This window comes from Halichoerus grypus, chromosome 4 (genome assembly GCF_964656455.1).
Source record: "Halichoerus grypus chromosome 4, mHalGry1.hap1.1, whole genome shotgun sequence".
NCBI lineage: Eukaryota > Metazoa > Chordata > Mammalia > Carnivora > Phocidae > Halichoerus > Halichoerus grypus.
In genome coordinates, this window is record NC_135715.1 from 51,943,790 (window position 1) to 51,959,613 (window position 15,824).

Below are 15,824 nucleotides of genomic sequence, written 5' to 3' on the forward strand. Positions count from 1 at the left end.
TGCCACGATAAACATACTAAGAACATCACACTTCTAACTTAGGTTTTCCATAGCTCTAAATCCTTCATGGTGGATTAGAATCAGCCTTGAGTATAAGCTCTAATAAAAGAGATGCTGGTGTAAGCAAAAAGGCAAATGAATGAGCGTGTGAGGAACTGATGGATTTCCTCTCTGTAATAGAATTTACGTAGCTGACCCTATCTCCCAACTACCTCCTCATTTTGGTTCCAGGCTATGATGGGGGGATTTATATCACTCTGGGTCAGTAGCTCAACAGTTCAGCATCAAGTAAGACTTACTGTTGTTCATCTCTGACCTTTCATCATAGTTCTTAGATTGTTGCCTTGTTTAAAACCAAGGCCTCACTTTATCTCTCAGACCCAATAGCTGGGCTTTTATCTTGTTTCCTGAGCCCTTGTCTTGGCACCATGCCCGCCCGACCTGCCTCTCTCCACTATACCATAAACTAGAGTCTGGCTCTGCAGCTGCATCTCCATTACTTCCTGTCAGACTACCTTGATTGACAATAACCACGTTCAAGCTTAGGCTGTGTGCTATTCCCAGAAACCCCTTACATCTATATAGTCTGCTCTCAACACATCCTCATTTGCCCCCATATTGGAACATTTCTAGATTGTCCTCCAAACCCTGTAGAGAACTGCAAAAAAGGCATGTATGCCTCCCTTCCAATGTCAGTGACAGACACTGCTTGCCAATGTGATACTCTTTTCTACTGAGATTGAACATGTTTCAGAATTATTTTCAACCTCACACCCAGACAGCACTACCAAATAATCAGAAGTAGTGTGGAAGTTGAAATATATTTACCTCTAGATTTTATATTTTAAAAGATACTGACTCACCCCACAAATGACAAGAAAGTATGTCAGGTAGTATGAGGTCAACCTTAATTTTTTCTAGGTTTTAATTTTTTCTAGTTAATGGCTTCTTTTTCCATTGCTCACTGATATTTTCTACTTGCTTTTTCCTCTCCTTCTGTGGCCTTTTGTAAAATACGTGAGTAAAGGAATGAAATATCGCTCTATCCTACTTTCCTAGAACACAAACAAATACATATCCTACTGTAAAGTTTTCAAGGGTATTTATCATCATGAGCATCATAGTGCCTTTTAAAAATCATTATCATCATTATATTCATTTACTACCAGCAAAAATAGAATTGGAAAGTCTCCAGTCTCTATGGTCTTGGTTGTAACAAAAAACTAAAGAAAGATTTAACCATATTATGGGAAACACAGAAACAGAGAAGTAGTTACCCTAAGCCAACTCAAATAACTGTGTCATTGTCACAGAAGTGAGATACGATCTTTGGATTAAAGAATAAGATAGGATTTCTCAAGATGGTAGCATGAGAAGCTAGAATAAGGATAGGAGATGCTCCCAAATTACCAGTGCTGGGAAGATGGGTGTTGCTATTAGTAGTAAGAGTGGGAGAAAAGACTGTGGGTCTCAGGGATTATCAGACAGCCTTTGACTTCTATTTAGAGTGTATAATTACTTAATTAATTGATTGATACCTGTGATTTTAAATCTTAAGTTTATAAACAGCACTGGAATATTTAAGACAACTTATGGCTCATCCTATTTATAAAGTTAGTTTATTATATTTGTGAGTAATTTACTTTTCTGGGAAGGTTTTATTTGTTAATTCAGACATGTGAAGTACTTAAAAGGAAATAGGGCATATAAAATTTTTTAACAAATTTCAGATGTTTGAAGATGCTTAATGTAACCAAGATATCTGGAAGATAAATGGAACCAAACATTTTTCAAAGCCCCATTAAAATAATTCAGATCTGCCAGACTTATAAAGTAAGCTGAATAACAGAAAAACCTAAAGAAGATCTAGGTTTCTTAAATTATAGCCTTAAAACACTGAACAGTAATGTTTTTTTTAAAGTAGATGTCATTAATTTTATGTCACAAGGGAATTCTTGAAAAATATTGTATTTTGGTGAATGGGAAAATTTCTCCATTACCTCAATGTCAGAGACAGTTAATCTTCATTTCTAATTCTTAATACCTCTGCCTCAAATTTCTATGCTAAAGGATCGTCACTCCAAGATTTTCTGTAAGTAAATACTGTAATGGAATGCAAAATACTTGAGTGGAATAGAACTCATTCCAGGAACTTCTAGTTAATGCTTCTATAATAAAAGAACTTTTGGAACATAAAATATCTGATAACTTCCTCATCTTGTAAAATCTTTCTTCCCTTTGGTTTCTTAGGTTTTCAACTATCCAGAAAATGAATTATACATCTAGCTCCAAGACTTGGTGTACATATTTTGGATATGAGGATGAGGTACTAGGGAACCATTCCCTCAGATGAAGAAATGTTCCAGTCTGAACTTAACTGGCATAAACAAATAAATGAAAAGTATTTTAAAATTAAATTAATAAGACTTTTAAAAGCCAAGCTAATATTCAATAAATTTAATGTTTAACAAACTAACACTAGAGAATTTCTTTTGATTTTGTTTGCTAAAGAACAGACGTCATTCAATTTTCTTTTCACTGCTTCAATATGGAATGAGGTCATTAAAAAAAGAAAAAAAAACTTTATGCAGCAATAGATTTTTTTTCCTTTCTGTGATTGTGCTATCATGAATAGAAGGTTAGTAAAAAAGGTTTTTGAGTTTGTAGGCTTGCTAAAGTCAACAGATAATGCATAAACAAGATAGCTGTTTCACTTTTTGCAAAGTGTAATAGGGTGGTAACAAAACAGGGTTTAATGTGGTCAGCTGATAACACTGGAAAAGTTAGCTATTTAATACAGTGAAATATTTATGAGTATGAAAAGGAAGTAATTTTAAGTTTTTAAATTTTTTTAAACTATGAAATATTTCAAGCACATAGAAAATTATAGAGACTATTAAGCATTCTATTAATCTCTCTCCATTCCTGGGTAATTCTCACCCTAAACTGGTGTGTATTTCTCCTGTCCATATTTTTATTCTGCTATACATGTATGAATTAAAAATATATTGCATTGGGGCACCTGGGTGACTCAGTCGTTTAAGCATCTGCCTTTGGCTCAGGTCATGATCCCAGGGTCCTGGGATCGAGTCCTGCATTGGGCTACCCGCTCAATGGGGAGTCTGTTTCTCCCTCTCCTTTGCCCCTCCCCCTCCACTTGTGCTCTGTTTCTCACTTTCTCTCTCTCAAATAAATAAAATCTTTAAAAAATATATATATATACATATATTGCATTTTTGTTGTATTTAACATTTTCATAAATGGCAATAATACCAAATCTCCTCTTGCAAATTGCTTTTTTTCTACTTGATATTAAACTGTCATGATTGATACACACAGATCTACTTCATTTTAATGATTGTTTAGTATCACATTATATAAATATGTGAATTTATAGTCATTCCCTACTGTTTCCAATTTTTCATTGTTACAAACAATGATGCCATGAACATTCTTACACATGCCTCCTTATCCATTCATTTAAGTCTTTCTCTGAGGTGATATCAAGAAACAGAATTGTCAAATCAAAGAGTATTAATATACTTAGGCATAAAGATACTGTGAGATAACCACAAAGTGATGAGATTTCCATTCCAACAGCAGTAATATAATTCCATTTTCTTTTATTCACAAAAAATGTTAATTTTTACAGGTAAAAATTATAAAAGTATGAAATGATAGCTGATTATTGTTTTAAATCTCATTTTCCTGATTAATAATGAAATTGAGCATCTTTTCAAATGTTTGTTGGTCATCTGAATTAACTTGTATGCATGCCTATTCATCCTTTGCCCATTTAGTGTTGATTCTTTCATCTCAATAATTTGTATACTTTACAGTCCCTGAATACTAATCCTTTTGTGATTACAAGTCTTATCAAACATTTCTTAGTTTGTGGCTTATAACTTGTAGAGTGGCTTATAGTGTTTCTGTCATCTATCTGGATTTTACTTTTTTGTATGGGATAAAATGGATATTTTTTATTTTTAATCATTTATTGACAAGTCCTTCCATTCCCATACTGATTTATAATGCTACTTTTGATATATACTAACTTCCTACAGATGTGTGGGGTCTGTTTCTGGTCTTTGTAGTCTATTCTAATAGACTATTTGTCTTTTCTTGCACCAATATCGTACTGTAACAATGAGTACAGCTTTATGATAGATCCTGATTATCTGATAGAAAAAGTACAACTCCTTAATCTTCTTCAAAATTTCCTTTGCTATTTTTTCCATGCCAATTTTGAGATCAGCTTGTCAAATTCTGTATAACCTTAGTAGTATTTGATTAGATCATATCTATAGAAAATTTGGAGTAGAACAGCTTTACAATACTGAAGCTTCCCTTCCATGAACATGGTATAGCTTTCCTTTTATTTAAGTCCTTTACAACTTTCAATAAAGATTTATGCTTTTCTCCATAAAAGTATTATATGTCATTAGATTTACTCTTAGGTGCTCAAAGCTTCCTACTATTATTTTGAATGGGATTATTTTTAAAAATAATTAGACTTCCTCAATTGACTTTTAGTAGTATGCAGGAATGTCACTGATTTGGATTTATAAGTAATCTCACCAAACTCTATTTTTCTAAATGACTTATATATAATTTCTATTGAATTTTTTACATAGTCAATCAGATAACTTTGGGCAAATGCACTGGCTGAAAGTACAAAAAGGTGACATTCTTGTTCTGTTCCTAACTCTAAAGGAAATATGAGTATTTAACATAAAGATGTTTGCTCTAAATTTTTGGTATATACCCCTTATCAGATTGAAGAATATTCCTTCTCTCCATGGTTTACTATGAATATTCCTGGTTTTCTAAGAATTTGGTTTGTTTTTAGGTTTGGTTGCTGGGTTTTATCAAATCCTTTTTATTCATTTAAAAAAATTTTTTTTCTAATATGTTAATAGAGCGAACTAAAAAATAGAATATTAAACTTTCTTCACATTCTTGAAATAATTTAAAATTGCTCATAATTTTAAAAAGATATATATATATAGTTAGATTATTTCATGATTTGTAATTTTCCTTTCATACATTATTCTTGTTGGGTTCAGGTATCAAAATTATACTAGACTCAAAGTGGATTGCAGTTTTCACTGTCTGTCTACTCTTTGGAACAGTTTATAGAATGCTTTGAGTATGATTATTTCATTCTAATATCCAAAATATTATTTCCCCTTAGGCTCCAAAACTGTTTACATTGCTTAGTATTAACTATTTATTTCTATTAACACATATCTATACCCCAGTTCTGACTAAGAAAATCCTGGGTAGGTAATGAATCTCTCTCTCTGTCTATATTTTTTTCAGTTCATGACCCTGAAAAATAAGCAACTGAAGCATTTTCTTTTCTAATTTTCATTTGGAAGCCCAATATTTTTCTACTTAAAAGAAAAGAAAAACCAATTTCATTATTTCTCATAATTATCAGTTTTTTAAAAAAATTATTCTAAAGACACTGGAAAGGAGCCTCATTTTAGCTGGATACACCATAAGGAGAACAAATTTAAGTTGCAACACAGGAAGCTTACTTTCACTGTAAGAAAAATTGTCATCTAAACTGGAGATTGATAGAGCGCAATTACAGATTCTCCTAAGCTGAAAACAGGTTCTTTTAATTCCTTTTTTATATCAAGGAATGAATGGGAGAATAGTCATAACCACCACAAAAATAATTGCCAGATCATATGAAAAGAGTCTAAAAGAAATCTCTGGGCTTCTTGGGTATTGTTACTAATCCCTATTATTCTTTATTTTTAAAAAGATTTTTTATTTATTCATTTGAGAGAGAGAGAGTGAGATCACAAGCATGAGCAGTGGGGAGGGTCAGAGGTAGAGGCAGAAGTAGACACCCCACTAAGCAGGGAGCCCGATGCGGGGCTCCATCCCAGGACCCTGGGATCATGACCTGAGCTGAAGGCAGATGCTTAACTGACTGAGCCACCCAGGCACCCCCCCTTTTTATTACTCTTAAAATAGTTTCATGCAAGTGTGATTTTGTAAGAAAATTCTATTAGCCAGTATTTTATAATAATGTCCAAACAAGTATAAAAAATATTAGTTTTGTTAAATTTAGGCAACAGGACAGTACTATCAAGCATGGAAATTCCAAGGCCAATTTGGGAAGTGCTTAGTGTAATGGTGAAGAGCACTAGCTGAGAAGACACATATACCAGCGTTCAAATCCCAAACCCACTTTTACTTATTTACTACTCTCTGACTTAAGCAAGTGACTTAAACAGTTTTCTTACCCACAAAATAGCTCTTAAAATTGTTGTTATGCCTAAGTAGGATAAAATGGGTTCTAATTGAACATGAGCTTGAAATAGCTACATATTCAGGGTGCCTGGGTGGCTCAGTTGGTTAAGCGACTGCCTTCAGCTCAGGTCATGATCCTGGAGTCCCGGGATCGAGTCCCGCGTCGGGCTCCCTGCTCAGCGGGGAGTCTGCTTCTCCCTCTGACCCTCCCCCCTCTCATGTGCTCTCTCTCTCCTCTCATCCTCTCTCTCAAATAAATAAATAAAATCTTAAAAAAAAAAAAAAAAAAAAAAACAATGGTAGTGACTGCTATTTAAAAAAAAAAAAAAAAAAGAAATAGCTACATATTCAGGCAATACTTTCTCCAGACCTTGGGTACTATTAATTAAACATCTGTTACTGTTTTAGCAAAGACCCAGAAACTTGAATTCAGTGAGAAAGGCGAACGTGGTTACCTGGAAAGGCAGGCTTTCATAACTGCACTGTGAAGATTTTCATTAGGGTACTGTGACAGCCGACGAGAAATCCGCAACAGCTGTCTGGTAGAAAGTGATGCGGCCAGTGACTGTGCCTATCAAAAGGCAAAGACAGCCTGTTAAGAGCCTTGTTTCCACTTGCTGAGAGTCCCTTTAGATGGGATCAGAGCAGAATTCATTATTCCTGAAGGACAAGGCCAAACTTCAAATACATAAGTACTGTTAATGAATTACAAATAAAAATAAAGGAAAACCAATTTACACTTAAGGCATCCTTAAAGATAGTTTTTTAAAAGAATCTATAAAAAGTGTTTATCAGTTAAATTCAATAAAAGCGTTTTTACTGTGCTAAGTGCTGTGCATACATGTTTTTTGGATGGAGGGGAGAAGAGGTTGGATGGAGGAAAGATGTTACATAATACAGGCCACAGCTGACTTACAAATAGCTTTTATGTACAAGTAACTATTTGTTCTTTTCTTTTTCCTGCCTACACAAAGCTGAACTGTTCAGGTAGCCCAAAAATGCTTAGAGCTTTAGGTAAATCTATGGCTTCTGAAATGGAGAAAAGGAATTGTGGATAATTTAGGTTGCTGACCACAGAGGTGTCAACCAGTTTGTCCCTTGGGTGGCAGCTTGCAGTTTGAAATCCTTCCCTTATAATGCCAGAAGAATTTCACTTTGTTTTCTTATTCTTCAAAAAAAATAAGAAATCGCATTAATAGAGCTGCTAGTACAGAACTGGGATATGTGAGTACCAGTAAATATTTGTTAACATGATTTTGAAATTATCTTAGTGGGCAGCGTAATGCAATGACTGATAAAGTTTATCAGCTTTGGAATCAGACAAATCAGGCTCTCATGTATTAGCCTGGTGGATTATTCAACATCTTCAAGCCTTGGTTTTCTCATCTTTAAGTTGGTGACAATAATGCCTTCACATTTAAGGTTGTTATGAGGGTTAGTATCCACAATCTATAAAGAACTTACCAAACTCAACACCTAAAATAAAAATAATCCAGTTAAAAAATGGGCAGACGACATGAATAGACATTTTTCCAAAGAAGACATCCAGATGGCTAACAGACACATGAAAAAATGTTCAACATCACTCATCATCAGGGAAATACAAATCAAAAGCATGATGAGATAGCACCTCACACCTGTCAGAACAGCTAAAATTAACAATACAGAAAACAATAATTGTTGGCGGGTATGCAGGGAAAGGGGAACCCTCTTATACTATTGGTGGGAATGCAAACTGGTGCAGACACTGGAAAACAGTATGAAGGTTCCTCAAAAAGTTAAAAATAGAACTACTCTCCAATCCAGCAATTGCACTACTAGGTATTTACCCAAAGGACACAAAAATCCTGATTCAAAGGGATACATGCACCCTGATGTTTATAGTATAGTGTCATTATCAACAACAGCCAAATTATGAAAAGAACCTCAATGTTCATTGGATGATGAATGGATAAAGAAGATATGGTATATACATACAACAGAATATTACTCAGCCATAACAAAGATTTAAATCTTGCCATTTGCAGTAACATGGATGGAGCTGCAGAATATTATGCAAAATAAGTCAGTCAGAGAAAGACAAATACCATATGATTTCACTCGTATGTGGAATGTAAGAAACAAAACAGGTGAACATAGTGGGGAAAAAAGAGAGGCAAACCAGAAAAGAGACTTTATAACTATAGAGAACAAACTGAGAGGTGCTGGAGGGGAAGTGGATAGAGGGTGGATAAATAGGTGATGAGGATTAAGGAGGGCACTTGTGAGGAGCACTGGGCATTGTATGTACGTGATGGATCACTTAAATTCTACATCTGAAACTAATATTACACTGTATGTTAACTGACTGGAATTAAAATAAAAACTTGAAACTAGAAAAAAAGAGAGAGAAAAGAAAATTGTTCTAAAGCACTTAGCAGAGGTCAGACACATGGGTGCTCAACAAATGTCAGCAATTATTGTTAAAAGTCAGCCTCTTCAAAATGAAAAAAAAGCTAACACAGGAAGGGCATGCGACCTGCACTTCAGTATGAATTTAATGCATCAGATTATTATTGGATTAATTTCTAATTTAGATCAGCAGCATTAGGAGACAGCAGTTTTCATTGAAAACCAGGTGAGAGAAGAACTTTTGGAGCAACTAGCCCTTTGCGGGGGGTGGGGGGGGTGTGCAGAAGAGGCCAGGAGGAAATGTCACAGGGGTAATGGGGGCAATACAGTGGTCCTGAGCCCCTAAGGGAACACAGAGGAGGACTCCATGAAGTTAGCAGAGGGTTCAGGATGGATGGTGGGAGGGTGCCAGGATCCCAGAGACACACTGCCTATTGGCTTGTTTCAGCATTTCACTTAAGCTGATCTTGGTAGGTCCCAAGGAAGAACAAAGGGCAGGGATTTCTCCTCCTGTGTGTATTTCGCATCTCCATGAGATGCTGGTATGCTGTGCTATTATATCTCAGCTACAACATAGGTTAAATGGTCCTTTGGGGACTAGATTGGGAGCATGATCACCATTTATGATGTATCCCTTTTTCTATTAAAAAACACATTCTATGTCTCAAAGAACTCATAAGCAAACATTTGGTTCATCCTTGTTTTCAACAAATTTGCATTCTAGACATGGAGACAATATTTAAATATAAGAAAGTATAAACTGCAATTCAAAATAGCATATAATTTAATGCCAAAATAAGTGAAGCACTTGACAACTGCTAGAGGGGCTTAAAATGAAAATATTCAAGTGGGCACAAGAAATGCTATGAACAAAGGCATGAGAGCAAAAGGAACAGAAATAGATGCAGAAATGTGAGGAAATCAGCCCAGCTTTACTAGAGGGTCTTGCTGGAAAACTTGCTCCTAAATAACAAAGACCTGGGACTAACACTTGGAGGAGTTTGGCCTTACTCCTAAAGGCAATGGGACTTTGTTATGTGCAAAGTGGTAATACGATTTTAGAACGATTAATCTGGTGGTAGCATGCAAAGTAGCTGAAGGAAAGAGAGAACTGAGACAGGAAACAGAAAGCTACTGCAACGATCTGTCTATAAAACGATAAGGTACAGTAAGGTTACTGGCAAAAAAGGCAAAAAAGAGTGGAGAGAAGGAATCAACAAATATTTCAGAGAACTTGGCCCCTGATGGATATGAGAAAGAAGGCAGAATTGAGGATAAGATTAAGGTTATTTGAGCCAGTATAATTTAAAGTATCAGAAGCTAAATATGACTCAGCAATTCCCATTCTGAATATGTGGGCCCACGAAAAATTCCTATTTTAATCATGGAAAATGTTTGACAAATGATTCCAACCTGAAGATTCTCAAGACAGGAGTCCTAATAAGCCATACCGTAACTTCCTCATGTACAATATTCTAATCTCATCCAAGAATGACACTGAATTCAGGCTTTACATTTCATTCCAGTTATCAGTAAGGACGTCTTGCGAATTTGACAATATCAGCTTTCTCAGTTGCTAACATCAAAATGCTTTACAATAACATCCAGTGTTAAAAAAAATCAGAACAAAGCTTTACGTTGAGCCATTTAAATGTTGAATAAAGGGTTTGCTTATTTCTGCTCTTACGTTATCAATTAAAAATTCAGAATGCACTTTACTTAAAAAATTCCTAATGTGTTTAACGTTTATAACATTAAATTTCTAACTGCACTTTTATCTCACAAACAAGAGTATGAGGATATGAGCACATTCCCTTAGTTACCATGGTTATGGAGTTTAAGCACACACCTCAAGGGGTTTCTTGTATTGGCATTATTAGTAATAGTAATTCAGCTTAAAAATATGAAGGATCTGATCAGGAATTTTTTTCAATAAACCTTCTGTTTTTCCTCTTAACGAATTATTTCTTTTATGAAAACATACCGTTTTCAGGGAGAGAAAACGCTAGGGACAATGTGTTAATAAATTAGTACTTAATTAATCAATCACTTTATTCATTCATCCAGCAAACATTTGTTAAGTGTCTCTTATGGGCCCGGCACCAGGCTGGAAAAACGAGAAAGAAGAATAAACCACACTATTCAAGGAGTTCAAATACTAATTGAGGAGATGAAAATAAACCTGTGATACAGCTACCACAGGTCCATAACAGAATCGTAAGTCAAGTGTCATGAGAGCAGGTTGGAGATGGAGGTTACTTCTGTCTGAGGGGCTGAGAGAGATCTGACAGGGGAAGGGAGAAAGCACATCCTGGCGGTGTCACAGGAAGCTGGGGCATCTGGGTATGTGCGGGGCTTAGCAAGCAGGAAGAAGAGAAGCGCGGGAGAGCTGAGGGTGCTTCAGGAGAAGCCGTAAGAAAGTGAGGCTAGGAAGGCAACGTACAGTCAGACAGAACTGGGCAGGCATGCTTATTTAGCAGGCTGTCCTTCAGTCCGTAAGCAGAGAATTCATCCCTTAACAGTTTAATGATGGGGAGAACTTATGAGCTGGATTTGGGAAGGCCACTCGAGATACTATGGATGAGTCATTCATTCATTTACTTAACAGACATTTGTTGACCATCTACTACATAGCAGGCAAAATTCCAGATGCCGCAGATACAGCGGGGACCCAAGCAAAAACCCCTGCTATCCTGGAACTTAAACTTGAGTGAGGGAAAATAAGCAATTAAAAAAAGTGAATAAAACATATATTATGTCAAAGGGTAATAAGCCTTATGAAGAACTTTAAAGCAGAAAGAGAGAGAGGAATGAAATGGGGGCTAAATGTGATTCTAAATGGAGTGCTTCAGGTAGGCCTTGATGAAAAGGTGACATCCAAGCAAATCCAAACGGGGGAGTTTGAATTGCAGTTATCTGGGGAAGAAAATCTAAGCGGAGGAAACACTGAGTGCCAAGGGCCCTGAGGCAGACATGAGTGGGTTTAAGGAAAAAGAAAGAGAATGGTGTAGCTGAGAAGAACAAGTAAGGGACAAATTGGAGATGAAGTTATTAATCCCTGGGGTTTAGGGGGTCTGTGACAACTGGAAAATGGTCCCCTCCCCAAAGATATCCACATCCTAATCCCTGGAACCTATGAGTTTTACCTCATGTGGCAAAGTTAACTTTGCAGACCACATTAAAGATTTTGAAAAGAAGAGAGCATCCTGGATTATTTGTGTGGCCCCTAAATGCAAGCACACATATCCTTGTAAAAGGGAGGCAGAGAGAGGTCTGAACAGACACATGGAAGAGAAGGTGATGTGAAGATGGAGGCAGAGATTAAGATAATAAGGCCACAAGTCAAGGAACGCTGGCAGCCACTGGAACCTGGAAAAGGCGAGGGACAGATTCTTCCCTTTAGCCCCCGAGGGAGTGCTGCGGATACCTTGACTTGGATGCAGTAATACGCACTCCAAACTTCTGGCATCCAGAAAGGTGAGAAAATAAATTTCTGTTGTTATAAACCAGCAGTTTATGGTAATTTGTTACAACAGGCCCAGGAAAGTAATCCAGGGCCACATGAGGAATGAACTGTTGCTGGTGAGGGCAGTCAAAAGGAAAGGGCAATATTCCAGGAGAAAGATTATGAAACCAAATACCAGGACAATTACTGGCAATAGGTAAAAGAATGGATGAGACATCATGATGCTAAATTGATGAGATTTGCTTTCGGGTTAAGTGGAGATCATGGGAAGGCAAGGAGACAGATTATTAACACAGCCAGAAAATTAAATAAGAAATACGAATAGATTTAAAGGGGAAAGACAGTTTACTGGTACAAGATACGTTGGATTTATAGTGATCCCAGAGTATCCAGTTGGGAAGTGAAGGAAACTACCATTTATTAAGCAGCTACTAAGGAAGAGATTCTTCACACACATTTTCATGTTTAATCATCACAACCTCCTTATGAAATAGATAGCACTTGCATTTTAGAGATGAGAACACTGAGATTCACAGTTGGTGACAGCCCTTGATCCTTCCAACAGATGCAGTGGTTTCCAACTTTTTAAACATCAAGTCCCTCTTTTTTATTCCCCATGTGCCCTGTGTTTTAAAAGACTTCGCTTACCAAACTGCATGTATTAAAGAAGAGTTAGTTCTTTACGTTTTGCTATCCAAATGCATGTATGTATAATCACCAATCATGTTTCAGATTGGCATGATACAACCAGGCTTCGGTATTAAAATTCCAGCCCAAAGCAAGTAACATTTTTGTTAGTCCTTTCATCCCTTTGTGCGCAAATATATAATTTGCCTTGGTCTATTTGAAATATTAATTATTGCTTGAAAACCTCAGATTAAAAACTAACCTTTTCATTTCACCCCTAATAGAGCATGAATTATATTGAGTATATTGGACTTTTGACAGCAGGGGGAACTTTTTGTTATAGTGCAAAAGTGTTTTCAACTGTGAATGCTAAAATAAAAGTTATGCAAGAAATTTTAAAAAGGGCAGGGGGGCAGGATATGCCACCCCAAAATATGCCATTTTGACATATTTATTACTTTGAATTAAAGTTACATAAGAAACAGCCAGTACAAAAAGGACATTCTGACCCTCCTTTGTCTCCCAAAAGCAGGAAATAAATCTCCCCTATGAAAGGCATCCTTTCTGTCCCAGGAGGGTAGAAGGCATCCTTATCGCCAGCAATAGGGAACATAGGGCCAAGATGGCAATATAAACAAACTTTGTTATCTCATCACTAATTTGCTACCTCAAGCCCAAACTTCTTTGTCTTGTCAATTCTTTACAAATTTATTGTTTGTCTAAAAGGTATAAAAGCTGTCTGCTTTGATCACTGCTTTAAGTATAATATTTTTATGGGGCCCGTGTATATATGGAATTAAATTGGGTTTTCTCCTGTTAAGTCTGTCTTGTGTGAATTTAATCGTTAGGCCAGCCAAAGAACCTAGAAGGAGGGAAGGGAAAAGTTTTCTGCCCCTACACCATCCCAGGATGGAAATACAATTAGAAACAGAGAATCAATGAGAAAAGAGAAGCTAGAAGCTGAAGAGAAAGAGGTCAGCGTTAATAGAAGAGGTCACACTTGGACTAGATGAGATTGCTCAGCACAGGAGATTGGGGGCCAGAACTGAACCCCCAGGATCACCAAGCTCGAAAGCTAGTTTTCTTTCTTCTATGAGACCAGCCATGAATAGCTGGAGTCAATGTTCAAATCACTGAAAGAGTAAAATATATATGCACGGGGCAAAGCACAGCATAAGAGATAAAAATACCAGCTTGAAAAATAGATTTTAAAGCATTAAACTCTGAAAACTTAAAGCAGCAGCATGTCAACAACAAAAAATCCTATGGGAAAAAGCCCAGACTTACCGTGGGATCCTGTGTCTCTCTGAGTTGGTGTGTAAATGATAACAATCTGTCCAAAGCTTCCTGAGGTATATTTGGGACCTATGTTATGAGAGAATTGAGAAAAGACAGAAAGAATAAATGGGGATATCTGATCAATCAACCAGAAATTCTGGCTACTCGGCAAACAATATTAGAATTATATTTTTAGAAAGTACCTGGTGATAGGCAACATGTTTTAACTCCTTGATAAATTTGCTTATTCATTTTCTCAGGAAACACTTCTGCCTCGGCTTTCTCTTTAAAAATCAGGTAGTTAAAACCAAGCCACTCTTCATTTATAATTCCACCACCAGGATAAAACTGAAAGGAGCCTCTAACTCAATTAAAAACTGGCATAAAGTGTACCCATAAAAAATTTTTCATAATTATTTCCCTGTTTGTTAGCTTTGACATGATTTTTTAAACTCTAATTTAAGCATTTTTCTTACTAAAACCAAACTCCTTCACTTAGTAATCTTATTATCTACCAAGTGAAATGGGTATCCTGCAACAAAGAATGGATGCCCACGCTGTTCATTTTTTCAAGGACTTTTAAACCACATACCTAAGGGGAGTAATCAGTTTATCAATGAATTCTGAAGAACAGTTGCCTAAGTAACACATGCTGGTTGCTTGAACGGTAATAATCTTAATCTAATTAAATATTTAACTGAATTAAATTATGAGAAATTAAACTAAAACAATGACATATTTTATAAAAAAGATCAGAGAGATATTAGAACAATGACTGGTATAATGTAACCACTTCAGAAGTAAACTGCTCAGGGTTTCTTTGTCATTTAAGTGACTGGCACTTGAAAATTCTACATTCTTTTCAGTACATATTTTATCTCATTCATTCTTTAAATTAAATCCTGTGATATAAGAAGCAGTATTATCCCCAACTTCAGATGAAGAAACTATGGTTGAGTAATTTACCCAAGATCTGGAGGCTGATGAGGAGTGGATTTGGCATTTATTTTTTTTTTTAAGGATTTTATTTATTTATTTGACAGAGAGAGAGGGAGGGAACACAAGCAGGGGGAGTGGGAGAGGGAGACGCAGGCTTCCCGCTGAGCAGGGAGCCCGATGCGGGGCTCGATCCCAGGACCCTGAGATCATGACCTGAGCTGAAGGCAGACACTTAATGACTGAGTCACCCAGGCCCCCGGATTTGGCATTTAAAAGTAAGCTGTTTGACTTGAAAGCCTATGCCCTTATCCACCTCCATGCTCACAAGACCTAAAATTAATCAGCTAGTTCTGGTATTTCAAAGGGGATGAGTGCATTTATGTAAAAAGTTACTTATTTGTGATCGAGAACAACACCACCCAGTAGAACTTTCTGTGACGACGGAAGCGTTCTTTACCTCTGCTGTCTAACACGGTAGCCAAAACCCCCCAGGTGTTTACTGACCCCTTGAAATATGACTGAGAAACTGCACTTTTAAAATTTATTGAATGTGGCTGGTGCTACATTGAACAATGCAGTTCTAAAACTCCAAAAGTGTGAAGCACTTTAGTTAAGGCAGACATTGAAATAACGCATTATGTATACTGCAAGCCACTGGATAACTAATCAGGTAAGCACAGATACATTACAGTACTGCGGGGAACAGGACGACTTTGTATTTTCTAAAATCTAAGGAACTAAAATATATTTGGCCTCCCTTTATAGTAGGAACTTAAAATAGTCATCTCTGGCTGATTATAGAAGGAAAACGAATCCTAAAACTGCCTCCACATGCAGAAAGTGGAAAGACAAC

The 15,824-nt window shown here is 36.4% G+C and overlaps 1 protein-coding gene across 6 annotated transcripts in view; it reads right to left on the reverse strand.

Moving 5' to 3' along the window:
- VWA8 (von Willebrand factor A domain containing 8) overlaps window positions 1-15,824 on the reverse strand; it is a 348,712-nt gene that overhangs the window by 207,430 nt on the left and 125,458 nt on the right. For all 6 annotated transcript variants that reach the window (XM_078070311.1, XM_078070310.1, XM_078070309.1 and 3 more), the window contains 2 exons: window positions 14,042-14,119; window positions 6,726-6,841 (listed from right to left, as the gene is read on the reverse strand). In XM_078070311.1, coding sequence (XP_077926437.1) covers window positions 6,726-6,841; window positions 14,042-14,119 — 194 coding nt within the window. The remainder of the gene's footprint in view (window positions 1-6,725; window positions 6,842-14,041; window positions 14,120-15,824) is intronic.